Genomic DNA, 24,283 nt, shown 5'->3' on the forward strand with positions numbered 1-24,283 from the left:
TGTTTGGCCAAGAACTATATGTTATTATACTGTGTGTTGTTTTAGTATATCCTAGAAGGATCTCATTTTGAAACATCAAGGCCAGGATGGTACAGATCCTGCCCCTGATAGTATACTTATAAGATACACACTGTTCCGGTCATGTGTATTTTTAATGCATAAGCATTCTTAGGCACAATTGCTCCATTTGTCCATCATGGGCGAGAAAATGCACCCCATAGGTTAACATGGGGTCATTGGGGGCATTTAGTAAAAATGTAATAAATAACAATAGAAAATATGTACAGATATTGCCCCCTAAAATCCATTTTTCCAGCAATGCATTTGTGTATAGTAGTGAAAGCAACTTTGAGGGCCTTCATATTTCAATATGACTGCTTATATGATGACTGTGCCATGATTCATGACTATGATTTCATGACAGTAGGGCTATGATTATGTTCTATTACTCATGATGAGCAGCAGGAAAGAGCACTTCTGAACTGTCCTACAATTCCCAACTGATACTCTAAGAAACTTTTCTTCTCTTTGGCTTCTGTTTTTTCCTTAGGCAACATTGCCCACCCTTCCTCTAAATGGTATTGCGTTCGAAAGTACTTTACATATTGAACCAAAATGGCAATTTTGGTGAGTTGGTAAGTTTCATCAGAGAAACCAGCGCACGAAAAATGGGGACAAGTTCAGAAACAAACACCGCACTGTCCCCGTCTTACGTCCCCATCTTTCCCTATCTTTCAAATTAAGCCCAACTCCCCCCCCCCCCATCCCTGGTCCTGTCCCAAAGTCCCCTTTTTGGATACAAATTACTATACTTCACATATTGTGGAAGGGTACAACCTTTTTTTCTTTTAATAGTGCAAACATTGATGGAGCACCTCCGAAAGATTTGACATTTGTGTAGGCATGCGAGCCCCACTGCTCCCCTTTACTAGTCACAGTGATGAGATGAAATGCTACTGTTCCTTACTCCAAAGGATGTCTTTTCTTTCCTATCAACGCTGTTTGCAATGCTTCCAGCATTGCAAAGTTATTTCATTCGAAGTGATGCAAAAGTTAAGCAACATTTTCTTTTCTCAATATCTAATTACATCTCACACGACTACTAGCACAAAAGGTATGCTGCAACTTTTAGCATTTCCAGGAAGACTTACCACGAGATCTGGCCCGCTGTACGGCACACCATCGACCGTCGATAGCATGATAAGGGAGTGGCAGCGTGCTACCATCAGCTGCACTGCACCGCTGCTGTGCCCCAAGAAGCCCTTTCCACTGAGAAGCAGGGCAAGGTCGTTGACCCAGGGCTGCCCTGCCTCACCACTTCCACCGGGCAATGTCAGCCGACCACACTGGGTCACACACACCTGCAGAGGAACGACGAAGTGTGTTCTTCATTAGGCTGCGTGAATATGCTAAGTGAATTTCTGCAGCAACCCCGAAACAGGTACATTCTAATGAAGTGGGAGTAAAGGATTAAAAAAACTGTGGTTGATTCCTTTGTCATAGGAATCGGTAAAACAAAAAAGTGAAATGTACAGCGAAATCTGCAGCTGAGCATGATTTGCGGGTCAGCGCCTGTCTTGTGGGTGTGCTTGGCGAGCGACGTCCTGCTGGCGGGGTCGCTTTGCCAAAGGTTCACTGGCGTCGATTCCGTGGTGGATATGACGTCAGTGAAATCTTGGTGTATTCCGACACACACACACACAAAAAAAACACTTTCGTCTCAAAATACAAAACCCGAAAACGAACTCCGAGTATAACATACTCTTTATACTAAAGGTTGTTTCCCCGCAAGAAGACCCTGTGTGCAGGAGTGACCCTTTACAGGCCGCCTGCTTCGTTGTATTGGCGTCATTTCCTTGACGGATATGACGTAAGTGAAATCTTCGTGAATCCCGGAATAAAACTCTTTTGTGGTAAAATTGCTGTGGTTCATTTCTGTTGTTTGTTGAGGACGTCTTGCTGAACGTGTGCTCACACAATCATTTTTAGATCGAGCCATGCCCACCCTCTAGACGTCCTTTGAATAAGTGTGCCTTCACAATTTCCTGTCTCTACAACTTGTTTAATATGTGGTCTTCACCAAAAAAATTCATCAGCCTTTCCACTCTATGAAGAAGGATGAGAAGCGAAGCTGTCGTGTGTTTTATTTCAATTGTTTGCATCTATGTACATATAGGTATTATTAGGTTATTTATATAGTTGCTATCAAAGCTGTATACACAGGTTAAACTAAGCCTTGATGCGAGTAACAGTATGCATTGACCGGGACACAGTCCAAGGAGTGGACGAAACAAAAACACGTTTGCTTGTAATTTGCAACTGGGAATACTTCCTAGTTAATCAGCTGAATGAAACTTGAAAGGACGAGACATTTATGCTAGCAGACAAACATGAAACTTCCCGTTTCAGTACCTACGAAGCTCGTGTGTTCGCAGCAAATGGGAATTCCACAATATTTATAAGCGACTGTGAACTACATGATTATGAACAGTAAATGAAACTCGGTGTAAGGCTAGAGTCGTCTTAGTGGGTAAGTGCCATATAATTTGGTTTGGTATAGTTTCAATAAAACAACAGTTACAGCCATTTTCTCTAACCTCGTACTTCGACTCACAATTTTTTCCCTTTAACTTCATATCCCACATGGGTACCTGTTATGTATTGCTTATACCTTAAAAATTGGACTCATCTCAACACTCTCATTTTCAGAGGCTGGTGCCATTCTGAACACCTTGGTGCAGGTACGCAAAATTAGCTTTTTGTGAGAGGAAAAATATCACTGATCAAGACACTATTTGTTCTTTTAATGCATTGAAACAATTTAATAGTACTAGAAGATGCATAACTAAGCAAGGAAAACAGCCTAAACTTAGTTTTAATAGTATGATGGGTCTTAGCACTTAACTTTTTTCACGTAGTTAGCACACTATAAATTAATTTTCTTTGATTCTGTTGGAATGTGTTGAATAAAAGCAAATAGCAGGGCACTAAAACCGAATTCGTAAAGAAATTAAAAAAAAAATGAAAGTCAGCGAGACTTTTTCATAAATTTATTTGGACAGTTAAAGTTAGCTTGACAGCAGAAAGAAACATATTTTTTTTTTGAATTCTGACTGATGGTCTTGAAAAATAAGCAAACAAATTATACACGAAATAAGATTCGCAGTGAGCATGCATGACAGACCCCTATGAAGATATGCGGGGAGGAACGAACCCTCAGCTGTGCTTCGAGGAAATCTGGGGCTGAAGTGGCGTCAAAAGGTTGCACGTAAGGGGGGAAATTCATCTTGGAGTCACAAAAAAAAAGTCCTCACTTCTGAATAGGCTCGGCCAGCTGAAAAGAAGAAAAAAAAAAGGCACCATTTGTGACAAAATTTTTTACTGCGAACCAGACATGTAAACAACTGGGAGCACTGGTGATAATGCGGGATACTGAGCAAAGGTTTGGTACTTAGCTGTAATCATAGGCACAATATGCAAGTAAGACTACACAGAGTTTTTCACAAAACATTGTTTATGCGACTCAGGCATTCGTGCGTATCACCCAACACCTTTTAATTTGTATAATTTTTTTCTTTTTAAAAAATCTGTCATGGCAAGCCAGGCGCGACAGCTTGGCAGACATTGCCGTCACAATAAAAGTCTCTCTCTCTCTCTCTCTCTCTCTCTCTCTCTCTGACTACTCAGTATATTCTGAGTGCACAGGACAAAGCGGATTACTACTCAGTATATTCTGAGTCCACAAGACAGAGCGCATTGCAGTTCGAGTAGGATGAAACATCACTCGCAGTGAAGAATCACTGTGATGTTCCTTCCATGCCACTTATCGAAAGAACTATAGTGGAAAAAAATTAGAGCCGTTCCACTCAATGTGAAATCTGTCAGAAGTGCAGAGCAGTGATTCGCCATTATAGGCTGTAGCGAAAAAAAAAAATTAGAGCCGTTCCACTCATTGTGAAATCTGTCAGAAGTGCAGAGCAGTGATTCGCCATTATAGGCTGTAGCGCCGTTATCCGCTTACTGCTACCACCCAATGCAAATCAAATTTCCCGCCTTCGCTAAGGTCCCCGCGTTCCTTTCCTCCTTCGTTTTTTGCCATTTTCTTTTTCGCCGCGCGCCATTGGCCAACGGCCAGTGACGTTGTACCTCTTCCCGGGTTGTTTGTTTTTTCTTCTCTTCGCACCACTGTTCATTTAAATTCGCCATTTTAGGCTCAGCGGCCTCGGAGCACGCCTTATCGAAGCCGCCAGCGTATAACAACCGATAACAACCGAAGAGTCAGCTGCTCGTTTCAAACAAGTGTTGCGTCGGCGTCACTTTATGTAGCTTCGCGATGCCGAGTTGTTGTGCGTTCGGCTGCTCGAATAAGGTCAGTGCAGTCACGGCCAGCTCGGCTGTAGCAAGCTGTAATTTATCAAAGCCCACACATGAATCAATGTTAGCTGTACAGCATAAAAAGGATTCACAATTGCGCTTTTTAGCGCGCTTCTGGCTTTGGAATATGGTAGTTATTACAGAACTGGGCACTACAGCTAATTGTAAGCTGAGCGCATTCTTTAACTGCGCGTTCTTTGTGCCAGCCTTTTCCAGATATGCACGACAGGGCCTTACTCGAAGTAATTGTGAACGCCAATCGCACGAACATTGCTATGCCACGGACGCACTGCCAAAAGTACAGCCGTCATGGACGAGGCCAACGAGGAGACGCGAGAACTTTGACCTTGACAGCAGCCTATAACGACGTGAAGGTGACATATATTTTGCAACAGCGTCAAAGCACCGGAAAGTGCACGGAATAAAGGTGGCATGAATGTCAGTAGCTAATGCGGGACGCATACTGAGCGCTGCCTAATGATCTACAACTAACGCAAAAAACGCGAACGCAGAAAAGCCAGCGCAGCGCTCGAACTGCCGCGAACCAAGGTCACCACGAACCATGCGCAAGCCCTCTGTGCAGCGCTTGCACGACCACAACTTAATCACGCAAATACAAGAACGGAATTACTGTAACAGAGCAATTTGAAACGTCCACGTTCGATCCTTTCGCGTTCACGAACTATCCTGAGCATGCCGCACACGTAAACAAACACCGCGCTGTCCGTATGCGCCAGCGGCATCCATCCCGCAAATATCCCCTTCTACACAAAAATATACAACAAAACAGCTTAACTTAGGGCGTGTTGGTAATACGGGGCTCTAGAAATACTATGTAACAGAGCAGTTTGAAACGTTCACGTTCGATCCTTTCGCGTTCACAAACTATCCTGAGCATGCCGCACACGTAAACAAACACCGCGCTGTCCGTATGCGCCCGCGGCATCCACCCCGCAAATATCCCCTTCTAGACAAAAATATACAACAAATCAGCCTCACTTAATGCGTGTTGGTAAAACGGGGCTCTAGAAATACTATTAATGCTACCAAAGAGCGATTGTGGCGCGAAAACAAGAGCAAACTGCACGAAAAACTGCAGCGAGCAGCCCGAAGCGTTACGAGGGCGTCTGCTCTGAGGAAGCCAACAAAAATGGCGGCCCCCGCCGCGGGTGAGGGGAGAGAAAAAAGAGGAGGGCAGCGGAGAAGGAGGGAGCAGTTGGCGCCACCTTAGTAATTTTAGGGACCTTAGCCTTCGCAGTGCTCGCGTGCCCCCTAGCTGAAACTGTGCCAGCGGAAGTCTGTTATTTTTGTGCTTGCTTTTCCTCCCGCACGTGCCGGGGTTGCACTGCCAATTTTTTTCGCTTAAAAAACCAACGCGATAACATCACCTGCGTCGACGTAGCAATCTGCTCAAGATCAATGCCCTGACAGTGCGGTCTTTTCACAAGCCTTCATTTCGCGATATTTGAATTCGCCCGGACCCTATATCTCTGCGGTGATGACTCGCCGAAAGAAAAGGTTTAACGAGCCGGTTGTTTTGCTGGTCAGCCGCTTAAAGAAAAAAAAAAAAAAAAAACGCCGGGAAACCTGGTAGGCCCAAAATTGCAGCCATACAAATCTCAGCATTTTATTTGGAGTCCGCGGCGTTATCGACGAGATAACACGACCGTAGAGCGACAGTGAACATCGGGCGGTAAGTTGCGGCATGAGTAACAATGAAGATTGCGTTTGATATTCTTGGGTGCCTTATCAAGCTGACAGTGTTTTTGTATACAACAGGGCAGCCGTCCAATTCAGTCATTGGCACAGAAATGTGTGTATCATTGCCGTTTGCCGATGGAGGCTCCGGGCGACCCTTGTAAGCGTTGTTCGAGCGCAGAAGCAGCATAAATAATTAAGCACGCGACCGGAGAGCGGGACAACAAAGGGTAATTTTTGCGCTGCATCGATTTGTCGTAAGCAGAATCACGCTAGACTGTACGTTGTGGCGTTCCATATATTACTCTTGCTCATTCTTTGGTGCTTCTGAAGTCGTCGTCGTTCAGTTGCGTCTTACATCTGCTGGGTCTTCGTAATGTCACAATAAACGCTCCCTAATAGGGAATAAGCGATTGCCATGTATGCGGCGGCGTGCGATTATCTGCGCCGGCTACTGCGGCTGCGCACGGGTGTTTAAATGCCGCGCGTGCACGCATTCCTCCCGCATAGTAGGACAGGCAGAAGACAGACGTCGCTGCGAAAGAAAAGACGCCTCTGGGGAGAGCGAAGAAAGGAAGAGCCATGTACAGGGGCACAGCGACGAGAGGGCGAACGAAGGAGGAAGAGAGCAAAGGGAAAGCTGGGCGGCCGGCGGAGCGGGGACATTATCGGCCCGAGCAAATGATTTTTCTGGGCCACAGTCGGTGCTCCTCTTTATGTCTTGCTCCGTGGATAAGGGTTATTTTGTTTATGGTAGGTTCGAATATTAAAATAATGCGTTTTTGTATCAAGGATTTTTGCGGGAGCCACATTACCGGTTGGTTTGAAACAAATTTCAGCTCTACTATTACAACGAATACCGGATCTAACGAACTAAATTACCGTCCCGATAATACTTCGTTATGACAAGGTTCGTCTGTACTAGTTTAAAAAAAAAAGGGGGGGGGGGTAAGAATCACGCTGTGCGCTAAAAGCTCAAAATTTCCGGCTAAAACCACGTGCAAAACATATTTCAAACATCGCGCACTTCGGGCGCTAGCAACCATTGCCAAAACACGCCGCGTCTCCCGTCGGTAGCAGCTACAGGCTACATTCAGGTGCACCGTCGGCATGAACCGGGGGCTTTTGCAACGCCTGTTATCTCGTTGGATTATTTTGGGCCAACACAGCACCTTTGCGATCCCACGGGACCAGTCAACACCCCCCTAGATGAGAAAGCCTGGCTAAGCATTGTTTTTCTAATAAAATCCCGGCTGCACAACGCCGGGTCTTTCTCACACCTGTAATGTTGTCGTGCTCCGTCGGCGTGCGCCTGCATTCCTCCAGCGCAAGCGCACGTGAGCGCGCGCCTCGTAGTTCTGCCTTCGTAGTCGTCGTCGTCGTAAATGCGAATGCATTTCTTAGTCGGGGGTTGTCGTGCTCCGTCGGCGTGCGCCCAAAGGTGTTATCTCTCCGCGCTCCTCCTCGCCCCTAGCAACAGCTGTGGCGCGCCTAGCAACCGGAGCAGGTGGTAGCTCGGGCGGGAGTAGCGGAGGGCAAGGGGAGAGGAGGAGCGCGCTCAGGCGTGTGAGGGCGCTCGCATCGCGGAGCTCGGGCGGAGTAGCGGAGAGTGAGTGGAGAGGAGGAGCGCGCTCGAGCGTGTGAGGGCGCTCGCATCGCGGAGCTTGGCGGGAGAGAGAGCTCGCGCGCGGGGCGGGCGTGTTGCGCGGGTCTCTCTCTCCAATCCGCGTACCCTCTCTCCGCTCGCTGTGCTCGGAAAATGTATATAAATGCAGTGGAGCGCACGCCTCTCTCCGTTACTGCTTGCCGCAGCGCACTCATCGGTGCACCCAATGCATTCGCATTTCCGCACGATCCCCTTCGGGGAGGTGGGGGGAGTTTTTTTTTAAAATTATGTCTAGGACATAAGGACGAACGACACACTTTTATTTAGCTTCGTACTTTTAAAGCTTTCTTGATAGACTGCGTTTACACCATGGTGCTGAAGAAGCTGGTTTTCCAAAAAGTAATCCTGCCGCATCCATTTGGGCATTTTGAAACAAGCTCAAGTAAAAGCGGTACGTTAGACAGGGCTTTTTATGTATTTTCTTATCGGCTACCAGAACCACCAAGAACCTCGAACTAAAAGCAACCGGGGTTTACTCCCAGCCCCGGCGGCTTTTTTACTGAACGAACGAAAAACAAAGGCCGCCATGTGCAGCCAGAAAACTCTTTCGGTGTCAAGGTATAAAATAATTAGTATGCCAACCTCAACTACGCTGTTTGAATGCAATGGCCCCAACTTTGAAATGCGCACTTACCTCTTGCGTGGCAGAGAAACGTCTTAACACTGGGGATAAAGCAACGTAGTCGCCGCGCCGGAAGACCATCTTCGTCGACAGTCTTATCTTAAACAGCACTGCGAAAGCAAGGAGCGGCAGGAAGTTGGAGCGGGCGAAAGAAAGAAAAACGGTGACGGTGAGAGGGTAGGGCTTGCATAGACGCTAAGCGTAGCTCGTCACAGGCGCTTATCTGTAAAGGATGCGCTTGCAGAAATTGTTTAGGGATGGGAGGCTTCGGCTGCGTGTATAAATCAATCTAGCTAGAGGATATGTGGACTGCTGGAAAGCCGACACGTGATGCGCCATTTGATGCAACTGCCCGATAAAGCGTAGGATATGACGCTGACAACGCACATGACTTGTGTGAACCATGCGGGAAGGCCAAGGTAGACGGCAAGTCTGTGACCACGGGCGTTTTGTATTGGGCCCGCAACAAAGGACGGTAAGTAATATACGCTGACTTTCCTGTCCGAGCTATTTCCTACTTCCTCTGGCCTCTATAAACACGCGATCTAAGATAGCCCCGCAGACGTGTGCAAAACGAAACTACGCAATAACTAAGGTGATTCGGTTTCGGTTGCCAGGGCACTTCCAAGCACCTGGCATGCGCGTTCCCTCCGTGTAAGCACCGAAACTTTCCATTTGTGCCCATTGTACTCTACTCTGCCCTCACAAATACTAACGACTATTTTAGCAAAGTATAACTTTCGTAGTCCACTGCTTTCTCGCATGGGGTAAGGTACTATAAATGACTTCGGTTCATGAAAAATTTGACTTCGCGACAGACATTACGCCCGGGTAGTAACCTGGGGGCGAATTTGTACTCACTGTACAAACCAAATAATAACGCATTGTCGTTGGTCTTCGGGTTACAAAAAATATACTTTCTACGTCGGATAGAGCCGTGAAAAGGAGGGTTTTCTTTTTTTTTTTTTTACTTCGTTCCGACACCGCCGCCGTCAGGTTTCCGTCCAACGGGAAGCTTCCTTGCAAAGGGCGGGCGATGTTACAGCAAAACCATATTTTACGGCGATCTCCGCCACGCCCCGCAGCGACAGCATATCATGGCGCCTAATTGTCACTGCGCCTCACCAACTTGGTTGCTTAGGCAACAGCGGGAGAGAGTAGCGCAAGTGCGTTGCGGAGATATATAGTACAGACAGCGACGTCACAATGAATAGTCAAGTCATGAGTGCCACTCGAAGGTGACTTGCGGCGGAACCTTTACGATGCTAGTTTCCTTGCCTCAGAACCAGTGCCGAGCAGACGAAGAAGCCTCCCGACCGCAAAAAGTGGTCTGACATTCCAGTGCCATACAATATATGTTTACAAAGTAGCAGTCGCTGTTCATGAAATTGTTGCCCGAATGCAGCAAGCTCTGGGTCTCGTTCATTTGAGGACTGTACAACAAACAGCCGATACAAATGAATCTGATTTCGCTGCGTGCTTTGTCAACTGCTGCCGGAATCGGTGCGCTGATTACGGTGCTATACGCGTAACAAAATTCGTCTGTAAACGAACGCCGCTCGAAATTAAAGCTTCAGAGAGGGGAAGCTGGATATCTAATAACCAGCTCGTATGGCATGACCAGTCGGACAGTAGGAATTAACGGTTCAAACTTGTGTCGCAGCCCCATATCTGAGTCAAGCCAACAAATGCTGCGCGATTATCGTGATTACATACCCATCAAATCCGGACAAATTTTAACGAGTGGTTTGCGCAGCATGTTCTCACATTACTTTGGAGATTTAATGTTCTGCGTCATATTTAAGGTCCCGGTCGGGCCCCGCTCACACCGAGGCCCGCGACAATAGTTTAAATTTTTATAAGGCAGTTTATTTAGACTGACGCTGCACAATACAAAACGCTTTCACATGGTCATCTCGCGCTGAACTTTTCACTGTACACTCACGTCGTTACTTTCCACATGACAACACAAATGGAACCTCTTGTAGAGGTACAAGCTGGACGTTAAAAGAACAATGCCACTGTTCCATCTCCTCAGGTCGAAGAAGCGACCTGCCACCTGCCGAAGAAACGACATAAATAAATACACATGCAGTCACTGCGCTCCGCACTCATTACTGACTTGGCTCTTAGAAACACTTTCATGTCACGATAAAATTTTCGCCCCCACGTAGTCGCCACCACCATGCATCTTTTCAACAAAGCAGGAAAGTCTAAATTTTGGCTCTGTTACTCCCACTCTTCTAGTGCTGCACCATCCGCACCAGTCTGGACGAAAGCCGCACCGTCCGTGCTCGACACCATGCCATCCTTTCGTGTTCTTCTCTGCACCATGTCGCGCGATGTTCTCCAGCAGGACTTGTCATCGGCGCACAGAAACAACTTCGTGTTTCCTGTCGGGCAGTTTTGATGACGCCACAAGGCACGTCCACTGAACTCGCAACACTACCGCACTGTCATCGGCACGAGCATGAATGTGTTGACGATCATGCACACCACGCTTGGTTCGCAGCGCTTCAGGTCCGAGAGAGCGATGAACTCGGGCTTCCGCGGTTTGACGCGCTCGAAGATCTCGTGCGCCACTTCGACGAAGTCGCAGCAAGGGAAGTGGACCTCAACGATTCGCCGCTTGTCCTCGTAGAGGTACTGCATGTCGTAGACTGTGATGAAGCCGTCGCCGTCGAAGTCCAGGCAGTGAAACCAGAACTCGACGCTCTTCGGCAGGCCCTTGTTGGACTCGACGGCGTGGAATATGACGAAGTCTTGCAGGGCCATCATCTGGCGGCCGTTGTACCTGAAATAAATGAACAGGCAAACAGCGCTTTTAGACTTGGCGGCAAGCTGGAGGAACTGCGTGGTTCCGTACCAGTGGGCGTAATACAGGGCGAAGGAGGTCAGAAAGAGGGACCAGGCAATATTGTTCAAGAACAACCTTGCGTGGTGGTATTGTAGACCCAGTATTGTACATTTACCTTAACGGTGCCGCATGTTTTTAAATTTGTCTTTTTTTAGCAACTGTATGGCTGCGGTTGTCACCAAGTATCACGTAATTGTAAACCCATATTTTTACCAGTTCAGATCTACTTGTTTACCTGCTTTAATTTATTTCGGGAATTTCGAGACACCACGTAAATTTTGCGACTTATTTAAAAAAAAAGCGATCGATTCTTCTGCAAAGATTTTGTGCACGGTTGGAACTAAATGCATAAGCTTGTTGGGTTTCCAACCACGCTCAAGACGTGGTACTACAAGGTTCCAAGGATATGGAAGACATTACACTTAGCTCTGTAGTCAAAAAATTTCGATGGCTTATTACGGCAGAGGCCTAGACGTTTTTACGAAATTATCTTTGCCCCAGTTCGTATTCACGGCAAAAGCTTGCTGTATGCGAAATATTGCCTTTATTATATTGTTTTACTAGGCTACTCAAATGAATACAAATTTGTAAAATGGGCGGTCATTGCTAAAGAAGGCAAGCATGCAACAATTTCGAACCCCAAATTACTGCACAGTGTGCTATTATTCCGCCGTAGCAGCTGCGAAGCGGACTTTATTCTCGGCCGTGTGCCAACTTTTATTACCGAGCTTCACACACCCGTGACGTGAATCTTCAAGGTTAGGGCTCACGCGTAAAATTGGAAGTCATTTCAGTGAGGCACGCGGTAGCGCTAGAACGGGGCGAGCCCGCTTGGTTATGAACGGGGCAGACGGCGCTCTGCGAACGCTGCCGTCTGAAGCGCCAGACACCGACTATCCCAAGTGTTTCCTAGCAACGCGTCTTCTTGCTCAGGTGGCATTCTTTTCCTGTATGACCTTCATTGAGAGGCTTCACACTACGACAGAACGAAGTTGCCTAGCAATTTTCTTTCTTGAATGCTGACGACGCACGCCGATCGCTTGAAACACCGACATAGTAATTTCCCAATGGCACGCGCCCTTGATTGACAGGCTACATATATACGCGACGCGAGTCTTCAAAAGTGCGGCCATAAACATTGGCTCACCTCTTGATTACGGCCGAGCAGAGGATCCTGTCCAGGCCGCGGTTGGTGAAGGCCCCTCCCTGGAAGTTTCGCAGCTCTTCGGGGCTGAGCATGCCGTCGCGGTCGCGGTCGAGTCCCTCGAACATGGCGTACGTCATGTAGAAGGAGCCGAAATTGAACGCGTCCACGCTCTGGTCCAACTCCGAGGACTCCTCCATCCAGCGTAGGGAGCTCAGCAGGTGGCTTTCTCTGAAATATGTGAACGGACACTCTATGTTCTGAACAACGGAACATTGGAATTACAACTCGCACCATGGGCCGCAGTCATGCTTGTCCCCAGTTTATTTTTCACGACGTTTTGCAGCACTGAAATATAGCACACGGGCCCCTAAAACTTTTTTTTTACTTTCCTCTTTCGTCACCGTACTGAACAATGGCACAAGCAGCTCGGCCTTAAGTTCAGCAAAGCTTGGAAGTGGGCCAGCTGCTGTATATCTAAAGGTACCACCTGGAAAGTATTGGTGGGTGTCGGCGCAAGAAATGGAGTGGGTCGGAAGGTCTAAAGAAGAGGATTGGAAGCCTTCATTGATTGGAAGCAGATTTTCACCGTTCCTCCGGCACCTTCGACCTAACGGTAGTGCATCCTATTTTCCAGTTTCGTGAGCAGCTTCGCCACCAAGAAAGAAAGATACACTCTGTGGCTGGGACCGCCCCGTATTACTTGACTAGAGGTCCAAAAGCTATTGTATACCGAAGTCCGCATGAATCGTTGTATGCCAGAACGCACGCATCAAAGGGGCGTGTCGCGTATACACTTCCTGGTAAAAGACGGTACTGCAATATAGGAACATCGTTTGCAAACGGAACGCAAATGTCTGTGCAGAGATCATTACCGCCAGGGCCAGGGCGCGATGATGTGACCATTAGGATAATTGTGCTGCATTATTGCACCACGGTCAAGGCGTCTCATAAGCGTGCATTTCACAAGATGCGACATCGGCGCCGTTACACCAAGTGAAGCTGCGCTAATGCCCGCAGGCTCGCTCAATGACGTATTAAGGAAATACGCATGGCAGCGTTTTACTCAGTTTTTGTAGGCTTTGCGCGCAGAATGCCGTAGATTACGCGAGAATGCATCATTCGCAAAACGGGACTCCGCATTCGGCGATAAAATTCGAGTGCGTCGAAATGGCGTGTATCTATACACATTTGCGCTGATTTTCTGGCCTGTAGAATATTTATTGTCGAAAAATAACTGCTTTACTTACCCAATTTCAGCAGCTACCAAACGGGTAGATGAAAAAAAAAAATGTGTGACGGAATGGTTCAATTTTGCGACAACTATTAATGCAGTGAGGACTGTACGCACGCGCCTGCGCATCGAGCGAGTTTGAAGCTACAGGACACGAATCAATTCATCTGTGCCATTTGACTTCCCCAGAGTGAGCGCCCTTTTCTCACAGATGTATTTTTATCATGCAACCCTTTCTTTTTGTCAGTCACTTTTACGCAAGAAAGTCATAATTGCATTGTTGGTTTATCAAAAGAACTGGATTGAACTTGTACTTGTAACGCTTGTCAGGGGCTAGAAAATGGTGGAGTAATTGCTGCAAAACGCCCCATGTTAACTCCTCGGAGTTCGTATCTCAAGGACCCTGGTGCACACAGTCACTGAGCATTACTTCTCGGAGGAAATTTTTTTAAAATGGAAGCTTTTTTAGTGGGACCAAAGGCGTTCTGTCAAAAAAAAAAATCTATCGAAAAATTCATAGAGAACGCTCTACCTTTGAACATCACCCACCGCCCTTTAGGGGTGAAATATTCAACTTACTAAAAGACCCCAAAGATTGTTCACCGCCTAAAATCGAGCTAGCTTCGACGCCTTCGAGGGCCCGGGGAGCTCCCTCCGCGAAAACGTCCCGCGGCCGCGAACACGGCCGATGTCTCGGTTTTGAACAAAAGAGACACGCACAGCCTATCCGGCTTTTTTACTTGATATCCCTGAAGTTTTGGTTGGCGGTCTTTTTAATATGAAAGTGTTTTATTCCCGGATACACGAAGATTTTGCTGACGTCATATCCGTCATGGAGTGACGCCCGTACAACGAAGCAAGCGGCCTGTAAAGGGTCCACCCCTGCACACAGGGTCCTCTTACGGGGAAGCAACCTTTAGTGCTAAAGAGTACGTTATACTTAGGGTTGTTCGATTTCGGGTTTTATAATCTAACACGAAAGTGTTTTATGCCGCGGTACCCCAAGATTTCGCTGACGTCATATCCGTCCCGGAAATGACGCCAATACACCTTTGCCGAAGCGACACGCCAGCAGGACGTCGCTCGCCAAGCACACCCACAAGACAGCCACCGACCCGCAAATCATGCTCAGCTGCAGATTTCGCTGCACATTTCACTTTCGTGTTTCACTGATTCCTACGACAGAGGAATCAACCACAGTTTTTTTTTTGGTACATTTTCGCACCTGACCCGAAAGTTAGCCCATCCAGTATTGTTCACTCGATATCTCTGCAGTTTGGGTGGAAGTTCTTTCGGAACTTTGCGGTGATGCATTTCCCCGTAGACCGGTTGGTCGACCGAGAAGTTCTGATAAGATTTCTGAACACACGGCGCGTGCGTGAAACCGGGCTTCCATCGTGTCAAAACGGTTACTTTAAAATCGCGAAAAAGGCGCGGTTCTAGATAAGACAATACACGCATCGAACATGATAAAGGAGTACAGTAGTCTTTTATCTTATAGACCTTTATCTCGTAAACGACGTATCGGTATACGTTTAGGTCGCTCGTAGGTGCGTTTACCCAGCGCGCACATCGCCGCATGGGGTCGTTCTTCGTTTCCGATTTCGGTCTTTGAACGTTTGACGATCGATTGGATGCACTGTCTTCGAATGATACGAAGCTTTTGCGCTTCTCTCAACTTTCTTTAGGAATGGGTGGTAAATGTTCGACACTGAAGCGTGCTTTACGCCGCAACGCCCCTATAGGAACTTGTTATTTGTTTCCAATGAACTACTCATTCAAGTCTCTGAAAGGAAGTATGCTATTGGAGTACTCTGTTCATGAACTTCAAAAATGACGAGTTTTAGAGGCGAAAGTCGTTAAGTCCCCAGTGTTCGAAAAACCATTGCGGTACGCCACAGACAATGGCCACCACTGCAAAAAGTAAAGGAAAAACGATTGCAAGAATGTCGGAGTTTGTGCCAAAGTGTTAATGTGTATTAATTTCTACAAAGTAAATCAGTTTGAGGGAAAAAAAATTGGGTACATTCGAGTTCGTATGAAGATTGATCGCCGGCCTTCTGACTTGGAGCTGTGGGCATTTCCACGATACTACATCAGCACGTCGCCTGCTGCGGAACAAGAGTTGGCCTAGTGCGTGCGGCGCTAATGTCATGTCGCGGGACAGCTGAACGTGGCGGCACGTGATTAGAGCAGGTGACGGTTAGACACGGAGAACTCTGATTGTGGGGATGCTGTGGCCTGAAGAAAGAGACGCTAACACGAAGTAGCAGTGAAGAAGTCTTTGATCACTATCGCCAGGGGCAGACATAATAAACTGCGTTAGTACGCAGCTTACTTTTTATCATGATTCTTCTCGCCTGCCGTCCTTGGGGATATTTCGCAAGCCGCGGAATAAATCAATCAGTTGCTAGTCAGCGCCGTGTGTCGTCGTTTCTTGTCGTCCCGTTTTACTTGCGCTGTTTTGAATTTCAATTTCAAACAGAAATAATGCTTTCGCCTTCAAAACACGTAAGCAGACTTAAGTATCCGTTGGAATTTCTTCGTTACATTTAGCCGTATGCTATCGTCTCCTCTTCCATAAAGTCGGCTTTCCCTCCACATGAATTTTTTTGCAGTGAAGCACCCTTTAGAGGGGGTTCCCAGATCACACACCCGACTGCCTTGAACCGCGGTAGCCTCTCACATGCTGCTTTCGCCGTAAGAAAGTGGCAGCTGATCACGCAATGTGATGCGACGTTCAGCGTGAGCTGTAACGCTTATGAACACGACTGTGCATGCACCTATATTGCGTTTCATCGGCCATCGATTCCACCAACGTAGTGGTTCCAACGACAGTCAAGCAACCTTGACGAGCAGGATCTTTGCGACTAAGACTCAGTTAGGTATGCCTTTCTTTGCCTGTACACTTATCTTCCTGAACCGACGCTACGCTGCCTGCTCATCGGATACACCCTTTTGTTTGTAACGCGCTGCGGTTGGACAGCTACGATTACGCTGCTACATCTCCACAAATGGCGCTACGGCTTCCGGGCAGCCGGCACCACGCACGGTGTCTTTAATTTGACGCCTGTCAGTCATATAACGCGCATGTAATGGTGGTATATTGATTAAAGCAGGAAGTTCGGAAGTTGGTTTACTGATAACTTATGCGGTATTCTTGTGCTCCGGTCTGTTTTTCGCACTAGGAAATCTTGCTTATGATAAATCGAGCACGGACATCGCGAAGCTCAGAAACTTGATGAAGGGCCCTACACCACGTGAGATGTTGATTGATTTGACTGATTGTAGGGTTTAACGCGCCGACGCAACGCAGGCGATGAGGCACGCCGTAGTGGAGGGCTCCGGATTAATTTTTACCACCTGGGCATCTTTAACGTGCGCCGAAATCTCGTACACACGGGCGTTTTTGCTTTTCGCCTCCATAAGAAAAGTGGCCGCCGCCGCCACCTGGAATCGAACCCGCGACCTACCACGTGAGATGTATCTTTCTTGAAAGGGGTTTCACACGGCGCCGACTACAGGCCTACGTTCGCAACCGAAAAGCTGCGCGGGCGCGCAGCCTGATGTAGATTGCCGGAGGGGGTTAGCAGCAGCCTCTTTTGCGGAGCTACTGCTACAAGTTGTCTCAAGTTTTGAAGAATCCGCCATTGCTTTTTGCAGGTACGTTCCCCTGTCGCTGGTGCCAAAATACGGCGTACATGCACTCTTTGCGTACCTGAAATCCCGGATGCTGAGCATGTTTTTCCACGATCGCGAGGCGGAGAAGAAGTACTTGGTGAGCGCGGTGGCGATGAAGGGCTCTCGGAACTGTGGCGTCTTGAGCAGGAAGCGCATGTCCGGGTGCATGTCGAAGAAGTCCTCGAAGAGGGGCCGCAGGTCCTCCTGCGTCAGGTAGTCGCGGTCCCGAGCCAGCACGTGCACGGCCCGCGAGCTCTCGTCGGGGAAGTTGGCCACCAGGTGCCGGTAGTAACTGCGGGCGAGCGCGCCGAAGTACGCGCTGAAGAGGAAACTTTCGGACATGTACTCTCTCGGGGATCATCTTTCTGGGAGAATGTACTCCACGGTGATGGCGTCTGGCTTGCAGCTGGGGCAAATGCAGTGCGGCAAAGCGGTGCTTCTCTACAAGAAAAATGCAACGAGTTCGAACGTACGAACGAGCTTGAAATGGTGTTGATTAATTTTGTACCCGCCGAGGCAATTAGATGTTGTTTATGCTATTGGATATTGTGTATGCTGGAAGTGGTGGGTGAATATATCTACTTAGGCCAAGTTGTGACCCTCGATTCCAACCATGAGGCAGAGATAATTACAAGGATAAGAATGGAGTGGAGTGCATTCAGCAGGCATTCACAGAAAATGAATGGCAGCCTACCATTGTCCCTGAAGGAGAAAGTGTATGACAGCTGCATCTTACCGGTACTCACCTACGGGGCAGAAACTTGGAGGCTCACTGAGAAGGTTCAGCTTAAATTGAGGACGACTCAGCGAGCAATAGAACGGAAGATGATATGTGTAACATTAAGGGACAAGAGAGCGGAGTGGGTCAGGGAACAAACGCGTGTTAAGGACATATTAGTGGAAATTAGGAAGAAGAAATGGACGTGGGCAGGGCATGTAATGCGAAGGCAAGGTAACCATTGGTCATTAAGGGTAACAGAGTGGATCCCTAGAGAAGGCAAGCCTGGCAGGGGGCGGCAGAAAGTTAGATGGGCAGATGAGATCAAAGTCTGCGCGCGTAAATTGGTCGCAGTTAGCACAGGACCGGGATAATTGGAGATCCATGGGAGAGGCCTTTGCCTTGCAGTGGGCATAGGTAGGCTGATGATGATGATGTTATTCAAATCAAATTCATAGGCGCATAACAGAGTAAGTTTTAGGGAAGGTTAGGCTAGCAGCTGAGAGCTTTGCAGCGAGGCGGAATAAAAGCGCACATACAAAAATTCTGGATTCTGTCGGGTTCTGATCGGCATAAATTTTATGTTTCGGAAGTGGATATCCTGCCAGTGGTTTATATTGACCAGCGGGAACTGAGATGGGGTGAGGGAAGCCAAGAGAAGGGGCCGCCAAAACTTACCAGGCTGCTGGTTGGTGAGAATGGCAGGCTGGCTGCCACGGAAGCAATAGTTATGCAGCTGTACAGTTGTAACGAATACGCAATTATCTTCCACATAGATACTAGAGAAGCAAAGCTTCCTTGGCAAGCAGCACACAGCTTACTAGCGAGAGTAAGCGAGGTAGCAGAAACCTCCTCTCTCATCGTATTCTCGTAACCCATTACGGCCAGGTCACCCGCGCTAGCTAAGCGATGCTGCTCAAATGGGGTGGAATCACGAATTCACGCGTGTACGGGGATCCGGGCGTACTTGCAGAAGCGCTCCTTGGTGACCGGCCGGTCCTTCTCGCCGCCAGCGGCGCGGAACAGCGCCGTCTTGAAGTAGCCGGGCAGCGAGCAGGCGCGCGCGAGCGCCGCGAAGTCGTCCGGCGCGAGGACTTCGCCGGCGATGACGTTGAGTGCCAGGCGCAGCTCCCGGCAGGCCATCTCGGCCTCGATGGCCGTCAGCGGCCGGCCGTACGGGAAGTAGAAGAGCGGGATCACGGGCGCAGCTGCTGGCTCGTCCTGCTCAGCGGCCGACGACGACGTCATCGCCAGCGCTCATGGCAGCAGCGGCAGCCGACCCTCGCGACGCCGCCCGCGGGACTCGCCCCCCGTGCCTCGAACGCAGGAACTGACGACGACCACGCACCTGGTGCCGATGTCGCCGCTGCAGCGGTGCACGTCGCTTACACTAGGGACCCCACCATCTTGTATATTGTTCCCGTCTTACCCTAATAACCGGAGGCGAGGATGAATGCGCGTTGCGGATGCCAACGTAGATGTCATGATCTATCCTAGGCCTTTACTGGCGTCATGGCGGGGCGCTATAATGGCGCATATTGGCATGTTTCAGGGATACCAACGTATATGCCACGATTTATCCTAGGCGGATAAGTACTTGCTGGCATCATGGCTAGGCGTACTCTAAGATGGCCATACTTTGTACCAAATGCGCAGTTGCCCTCTGCGCTGATAGGTTTAGCAATGGTGGTGAGCAGTGCCGGGGGGATTGTTCGCCCATCTTCCTATCTCTCTAGAACCCGCCACTGAGGCTGCATTAGACCGAACTAAATTCCGTTTTTCCTCTAACATACAATAAGCGAGTTCTGATGGATCATGGTTTTACAGAAAATTTTACTCAAAAAGTGTGAAGCTGGGTTCTCTGTTAAAGACGCGACGAAGGTTTTCCAGCCCGTCCTGCCACCTGTGTGGCGAACACGCCATTCTATCTCACATAATATGAGCATGCCCCCAGGATCCGCTATCTTCACTAATCACACATCAGGAGCACTGGGAAATCGCCCTCCGCAGCTCCGGCCGATCCGGACCTTCAGGTCCGGTTAATCGACAAGGCTGTGGGTGTCGTGGCCAATGAGTGGATAACACCGGCTACAAGCGCGACCCGAACGGCATTAACCAAAATAAAGTTTTTTTCTCTCTATCCCATCGTAACTACGGTATCTGCAGTTAAGAATAATTTTCCTCTCTCCTTTATTCGCAAACGTACCTTTTGGTAAAACTTGGCCTTGTTTAATAGGGGGAAAGCTGTTTTTGTTCAGAGCTATGAAACTCCCTATTCGACTCCGCATCGCTGTTTTTGCTGAAAGTTGCTGACCTTGGACTGTTGATGCGGCTGTCGTAGCGGAGGCGCAGGTTCCGAGCTTCGGGACAGAACGGTTCCGTCTTTTCGCTGGTTTTGTTTCCCAAACTTTAAAAGCCAGGTTGGCTTCGGCAAAGCCGGATTGCGGCTTCTACCACGAGTAGCGACCTTGTGCCGCCGACACGTTTGTACCAATGTTAGAACTTCCAGTCAAATTGTTTTGTCTTTGAAAATCAGTGCTGGTTACTCTGCAGTTTGCAAGGGTAACATTGCATGGCTTTACATTCTTGCCGTCACCGCTACTCCCCCGACGCAAATGGATTGACTCTTAGGATAGATAAACAAAACAAAGGAAGGTATTAAAGTCTGCAGTTGAAATCTATTAAAGGAATAATAGTGACCCTCAACAAAGTAGCGCCGACTAAATTAATGTTAATTTAATGTAATTATACTACCAATTATTCACATACAGTTGAACCTCGTTATAGCGAACACTGATATAGCGAATTGTCGGATATCGCGAACTAAATACGAAGTTTCTTTGGTCACGCGCGCGCTTCATTTCAATGACACCAATTCCTTTTATAACGAAAACGAAACCTCGAGAGCCGCGCGATATCGGCTATAACGAAACAATGTTTGGTTTCCGCGAGGCTCAAAACTCGACAGCTAGTATATTAAAAGTCAAAATTAAAAAGAAACGTGGGACACAACAACCACTTTTTAGTAGCTTGAAAAACTGCACAAGTACAAAAAGCCCTTTATTGCGTGGACACTGTGAAAAACTTAACTCTGCTCAGTCTGTGAAAAACCACCAGGCGAAGGCCACATCCTCCTTCAAGTAAATAAGAAGGCCGGCCTGTTTTGCCGGACGAACTTTGTTCTGTTGTAATTTCACGCTCTCACGTTCCGGTCTCTCTAGTTTGAAATTCCACAAGGAGACAGATAAGGATTACCTCGTTTATAGTGGGTTCGATGCCTAGAACAATGCGTTTTTATCTAGGATTGCTGCGCGAGCCAGATTGCCGATTTAGTAGAGCCGATTTTTACCTCTACGGTTACAACGAATATCGGATATAACGAACTAATTTACTGCCCCGATATTACTTCGTTATAACAAGGTTCGACTGTGTATATATATATATATATATATATATATATATATATATATATATATATATATATATATATATATATATATATATATATATATATATATATAAATATATTATTTAATCATGTATAAACATGGCTTTTACAAAAAAATTACGACAGTTGGTGAATCAGCTACACATCTACGGTGACGGCAGCAACGCTCTTACCGTCGCTTGACTGCCCCACTTGCCTGGCTCTGTGCTCGCAGGGAATCCGTTGCAAGCGACTCCTTTCGCCGCGAAGAATGCGCGTCAGAGAAGAGAGCAGCTAAACATTCGTTTTCCGGCATCGGGGGAAACCGGAAAGCAGGGCCTGACACTTCGCAATAGCCCAAGGCCGTTGTCGACCCGAGAAATAGCTATAGATGCGTGGGAGATCTGCACCCCGCCCCCTCCGCATGCCTAGCCTGCCATACCCGCGGTGTGAGCCGGACTCTGCCCATCTCAATCGCTTCATGCGTTATAGGCCCACTGGCTACTTCCTCGAAGTCGTCAACGGTCGTTTGTTTCGTCGCCGGCGCCTGACCGTTTCGCAAACGCTGTCGGGTGGCTTGCGCCAGCTACCTGAACGACAGCGAGGCTGACAAAAAAGTACTGCGCAACTTGAGCGACGTTTCCCGAGAAATTCGGCGCCCATTCTCTTGTTTTCACAAGTGACACAAAAGGGGGAAATGCTACTGATTGTTTGCACAGCATACCAAGCTCAGATCATTTTGATTGCGTCATATACTGGAAACAATAAAAAAAAAACTCAAATTTTGCTTTTCCTGGGCTATAAGGCGCGCCTTGGGGCTCCGGATTGATTTTGACCATCTTGGTCTTTAACGCGTGTTGAAATCTCGGTACGCGGGCGATCTCGGTTTTCGCCAACGAAAACTATCCTGCAACGTTTCAAACAGCTGATTGTAGTGACAATTTCTTTTTTTTACTTGGAAAAGTGGGCTGCATATTATACATTGATTTTGTCAGATCAGGTGCACCGTCTTGCGTGTTTCTAAATTAGGATCGTTCGAAATCTGGTTGAGTCAATGACTCAAGCGTGCTGTGAATCAATTTAACTGAAGGAATCGATGAAAGAAATAACAGGGGTCAAAAATAAAACGTGACGGTGTGCACTAAGACAAATTTCGAGGCGAATATAAAAAGACGCGTGTAAAAGTGCTATGTAGCCTTGAGTAGACAGCAATGTTTTGAGAGTGGATATTTTTTTTTCTTTTTTCTTTTTGAAGATTTGTAGGCATAGACTGCTCCTCAGGCGCCACTGCCTCAGTAACGACCTAATTAGGAGATGATGTGGCATAAACACGCACCTTACCTTGGCATTATGATAATTTTGTTACCTTATTAGTAGCTTTTTCACCACAAACCGAACATGTCTCCGCCAAAGCAACAAAAAAAATCAAGAACAAGACAACAACGAAGCGAAAACGGCGCACTTTTTTTCGATATGCGGGGTGGCCGTCACACCAAATTTTATTTTACCCCCTCCACCCGCCTTTCTGCCACTAGATCGAACGTGTTAGGTATAAAGGATATGTTTATTATTTCTTGTCAAGGGTGCTGCTCACTGTAGGCCAACTGATTTAGGGCCGAAAAAAAGAAATACTGCATCAAGAGCGGGTATCAATGCTTTACGTTTCAACTATGGTCGAATATAGCTATACGTGGAGCTTGCAAAGCGTGACACATTGCCGTGAGATGCGGCCGGAGTCCTCACATGCGGCACGTCGTTTCCATATAAGTGTTTTGGGCGAGAGTTCAATTCGAGTGATCTTTCTCAACCAAATGAGCGCATGCGCGGCTTCGCAACTTTTGACTGGATGCTTCGCTTTCGCCAATGCCGTAGCATGCGATTTCAAATTGTCGTACACAAAAGCAACGCGATTGAGCTAGTGTTTCCATTGCGATCCCTCCTATCGAGCCCTTTCCTGTAGTTAACCTGTCAGAGCAACAGCCACAAGAAAGGAATCTTATGGGGACTTTCAGACAATAGCGGTTAGTTCTGGGAACCGCTGCTTCCTTTGCTTGCAGTCAACACACGAAAGAGCAAGATATAGGCGAAGAGGAAGCAGCAAGGGTAGACAATGCCAGCTTAAAGCGTCCGTGAACCTTATCAGTCCTGTTGTTAGATCAACGTGCAACACAGGGTCATACAGGGGGTTAACGCGCCATTGCGTGGTAGTACTTCAGATAAAACCTAATGTATTGAATAGCAGTCAGTTTTTAAATACAAGGACATGGCGTCAAATTATATGACCGGAGTATTTTTCAAAACAAGAGACTGCAAAATAAGGAACTTTTAATATCACAGGCTGCTTGTGCCTTGCAGTGACCGGAAACTCGGCGGTTTCCTTTGAGTTTCCCTTCAGCGCACTCGCACAGGTATGGCACAAAAAAAAGAAAAAAAAAAAAGAAAAAAGCGACAACAACGAAAGAAATCAAGTACCGTGTGCATGACGAGCAGGGTGTGTTGTAAGAGGATAGCTTGCCGGCTAAATTCCCTCCAATGCACGCCGCCGACAACAATGCCTGTCAATCTCCGACACGGACTGTAAACGTCGAGGCGCACAGCGCTTCAGAGCCGGGCTGGTACCGACAATGCTACGGCAGCCAGCGCTAGCAATACGTTCTTGGATGCTGTTCAAGCAATTTTGTTATTAAGCACTTTTGTTAATAGCCATCCGGAAGCTGAACGGATATTGTGCACTAAAGCGTGCTTTTCAATCAAAGACCGCTATTTTCCCATCATGACCCAACAGCTCTCCAAACTCTCCCACACCTATGGCGGGGGCTTTGGTTAACACCTACGCGTCAAAGAAAGCCTTTAGAGTTTACG

At 47.6% G+C, this 24,283-nt stretch overlaps 2 protein-coding genes across 3 annotated transcripts in view; both read right to left on the reverse strand.

Moving 5' to 3' along the window:
- The window catches only part of LOC144174413 (sister chromatid cohesion protein PDS5 homolog A-like), a 44,208-nt gene extending 35,713 nt beyond the window's left edge, over positions 1–8,495 (reverse strand). For both annotated transcript variants that reach the window (XR_013323470.1, XM_077703121.1), the window contains exons 1-3: positions 8,373–8,495; positions 3,215–3,334; positions 1,152–1,361 (exon numbers count right to left, since the gene is read on the reverse strand). Coding sequence is in view for 1 of the 2 variants with exons in the window: in XM_077703121.1 (XP_077559247.1) it covers positions 1,152–1,361; positions 3,215–3,286 (282 nt within the window). In the remaining variant the exon portion in view is untranslated. The remainder of the gene's footprint in view (positions 1–1,151; positions 1,362–3,214; positions 3,335–8,372) is intronic.
- A 2,310-nt stretch (positions 8,496–10,805) lies between these two features.
- LOC144174414 (serine/threonine-protein phosphatase 2A regulatory subunit B'' subunit beta-like) lies at positions 10,806–19,397 on the reverse strand. Its single transcript, XM_077703123.1, has 4 exons — positions 18,962–19,397; positions 17,314–17,568; positions 12,365–12,592; positions 10,806–11,154 (listed from the first exon to the last, which is right to left on the reverse strand). Exons 1-4 carry the CDS (start codon positions 19,240–19,242, stop codon positions 10,806–10,808), a joined length of 1,113 nt encoding a protein of 370 aa, XP_077559249.1. The 5' UTR covers positions 19,243–19,397.
- Between the last annotated feature and the right edge of the window lie 4,886 nt (positions 19,398–24,283).

Source organism: Haemaphysalis longicornis, unplaced genomic scaffold, assembly GCF_048455015.1.
Source record: "Haemaphysalis longicornis isolate Haplotype H1 unplaced genomic scaffold, Haemaphysalis longicornis Haplotype H1 scaffold_3, whole genome shotgun sequence".
Taxonomy (NCBI): Eukaryota; Metazoa; Arthropoda; class Arachnida; order Ixodida; family Ixodidae; genus Haemaphysalis; species Haemaphysalis longicornis.

Bases quoted from the DNA above. Each gene is read 5' to 3' on its own strand.
- LOC144174414 (XM_077703123.1), bottom strand. From the start codon at position 19,242: ATGACGTCGTCGTCGGCCGCTGAGCAGGACGAGCCAGCAGCTGCGCCC. The intron at 12,593-17,313 runs GTACGCAAAGAG...CACATATTTCAG, and splicing joins CTCAGCATCCGGGATTTCAG to AGAAAGCCACCTGCTGAGCT. The intron at 11,155-12,364 runs GTGAGCCAATGT...CATTTATTTCAG, and splicing joins TGCTCGGCCGTAATCAAGAG to GTACAACGGCCGCCAGATGA.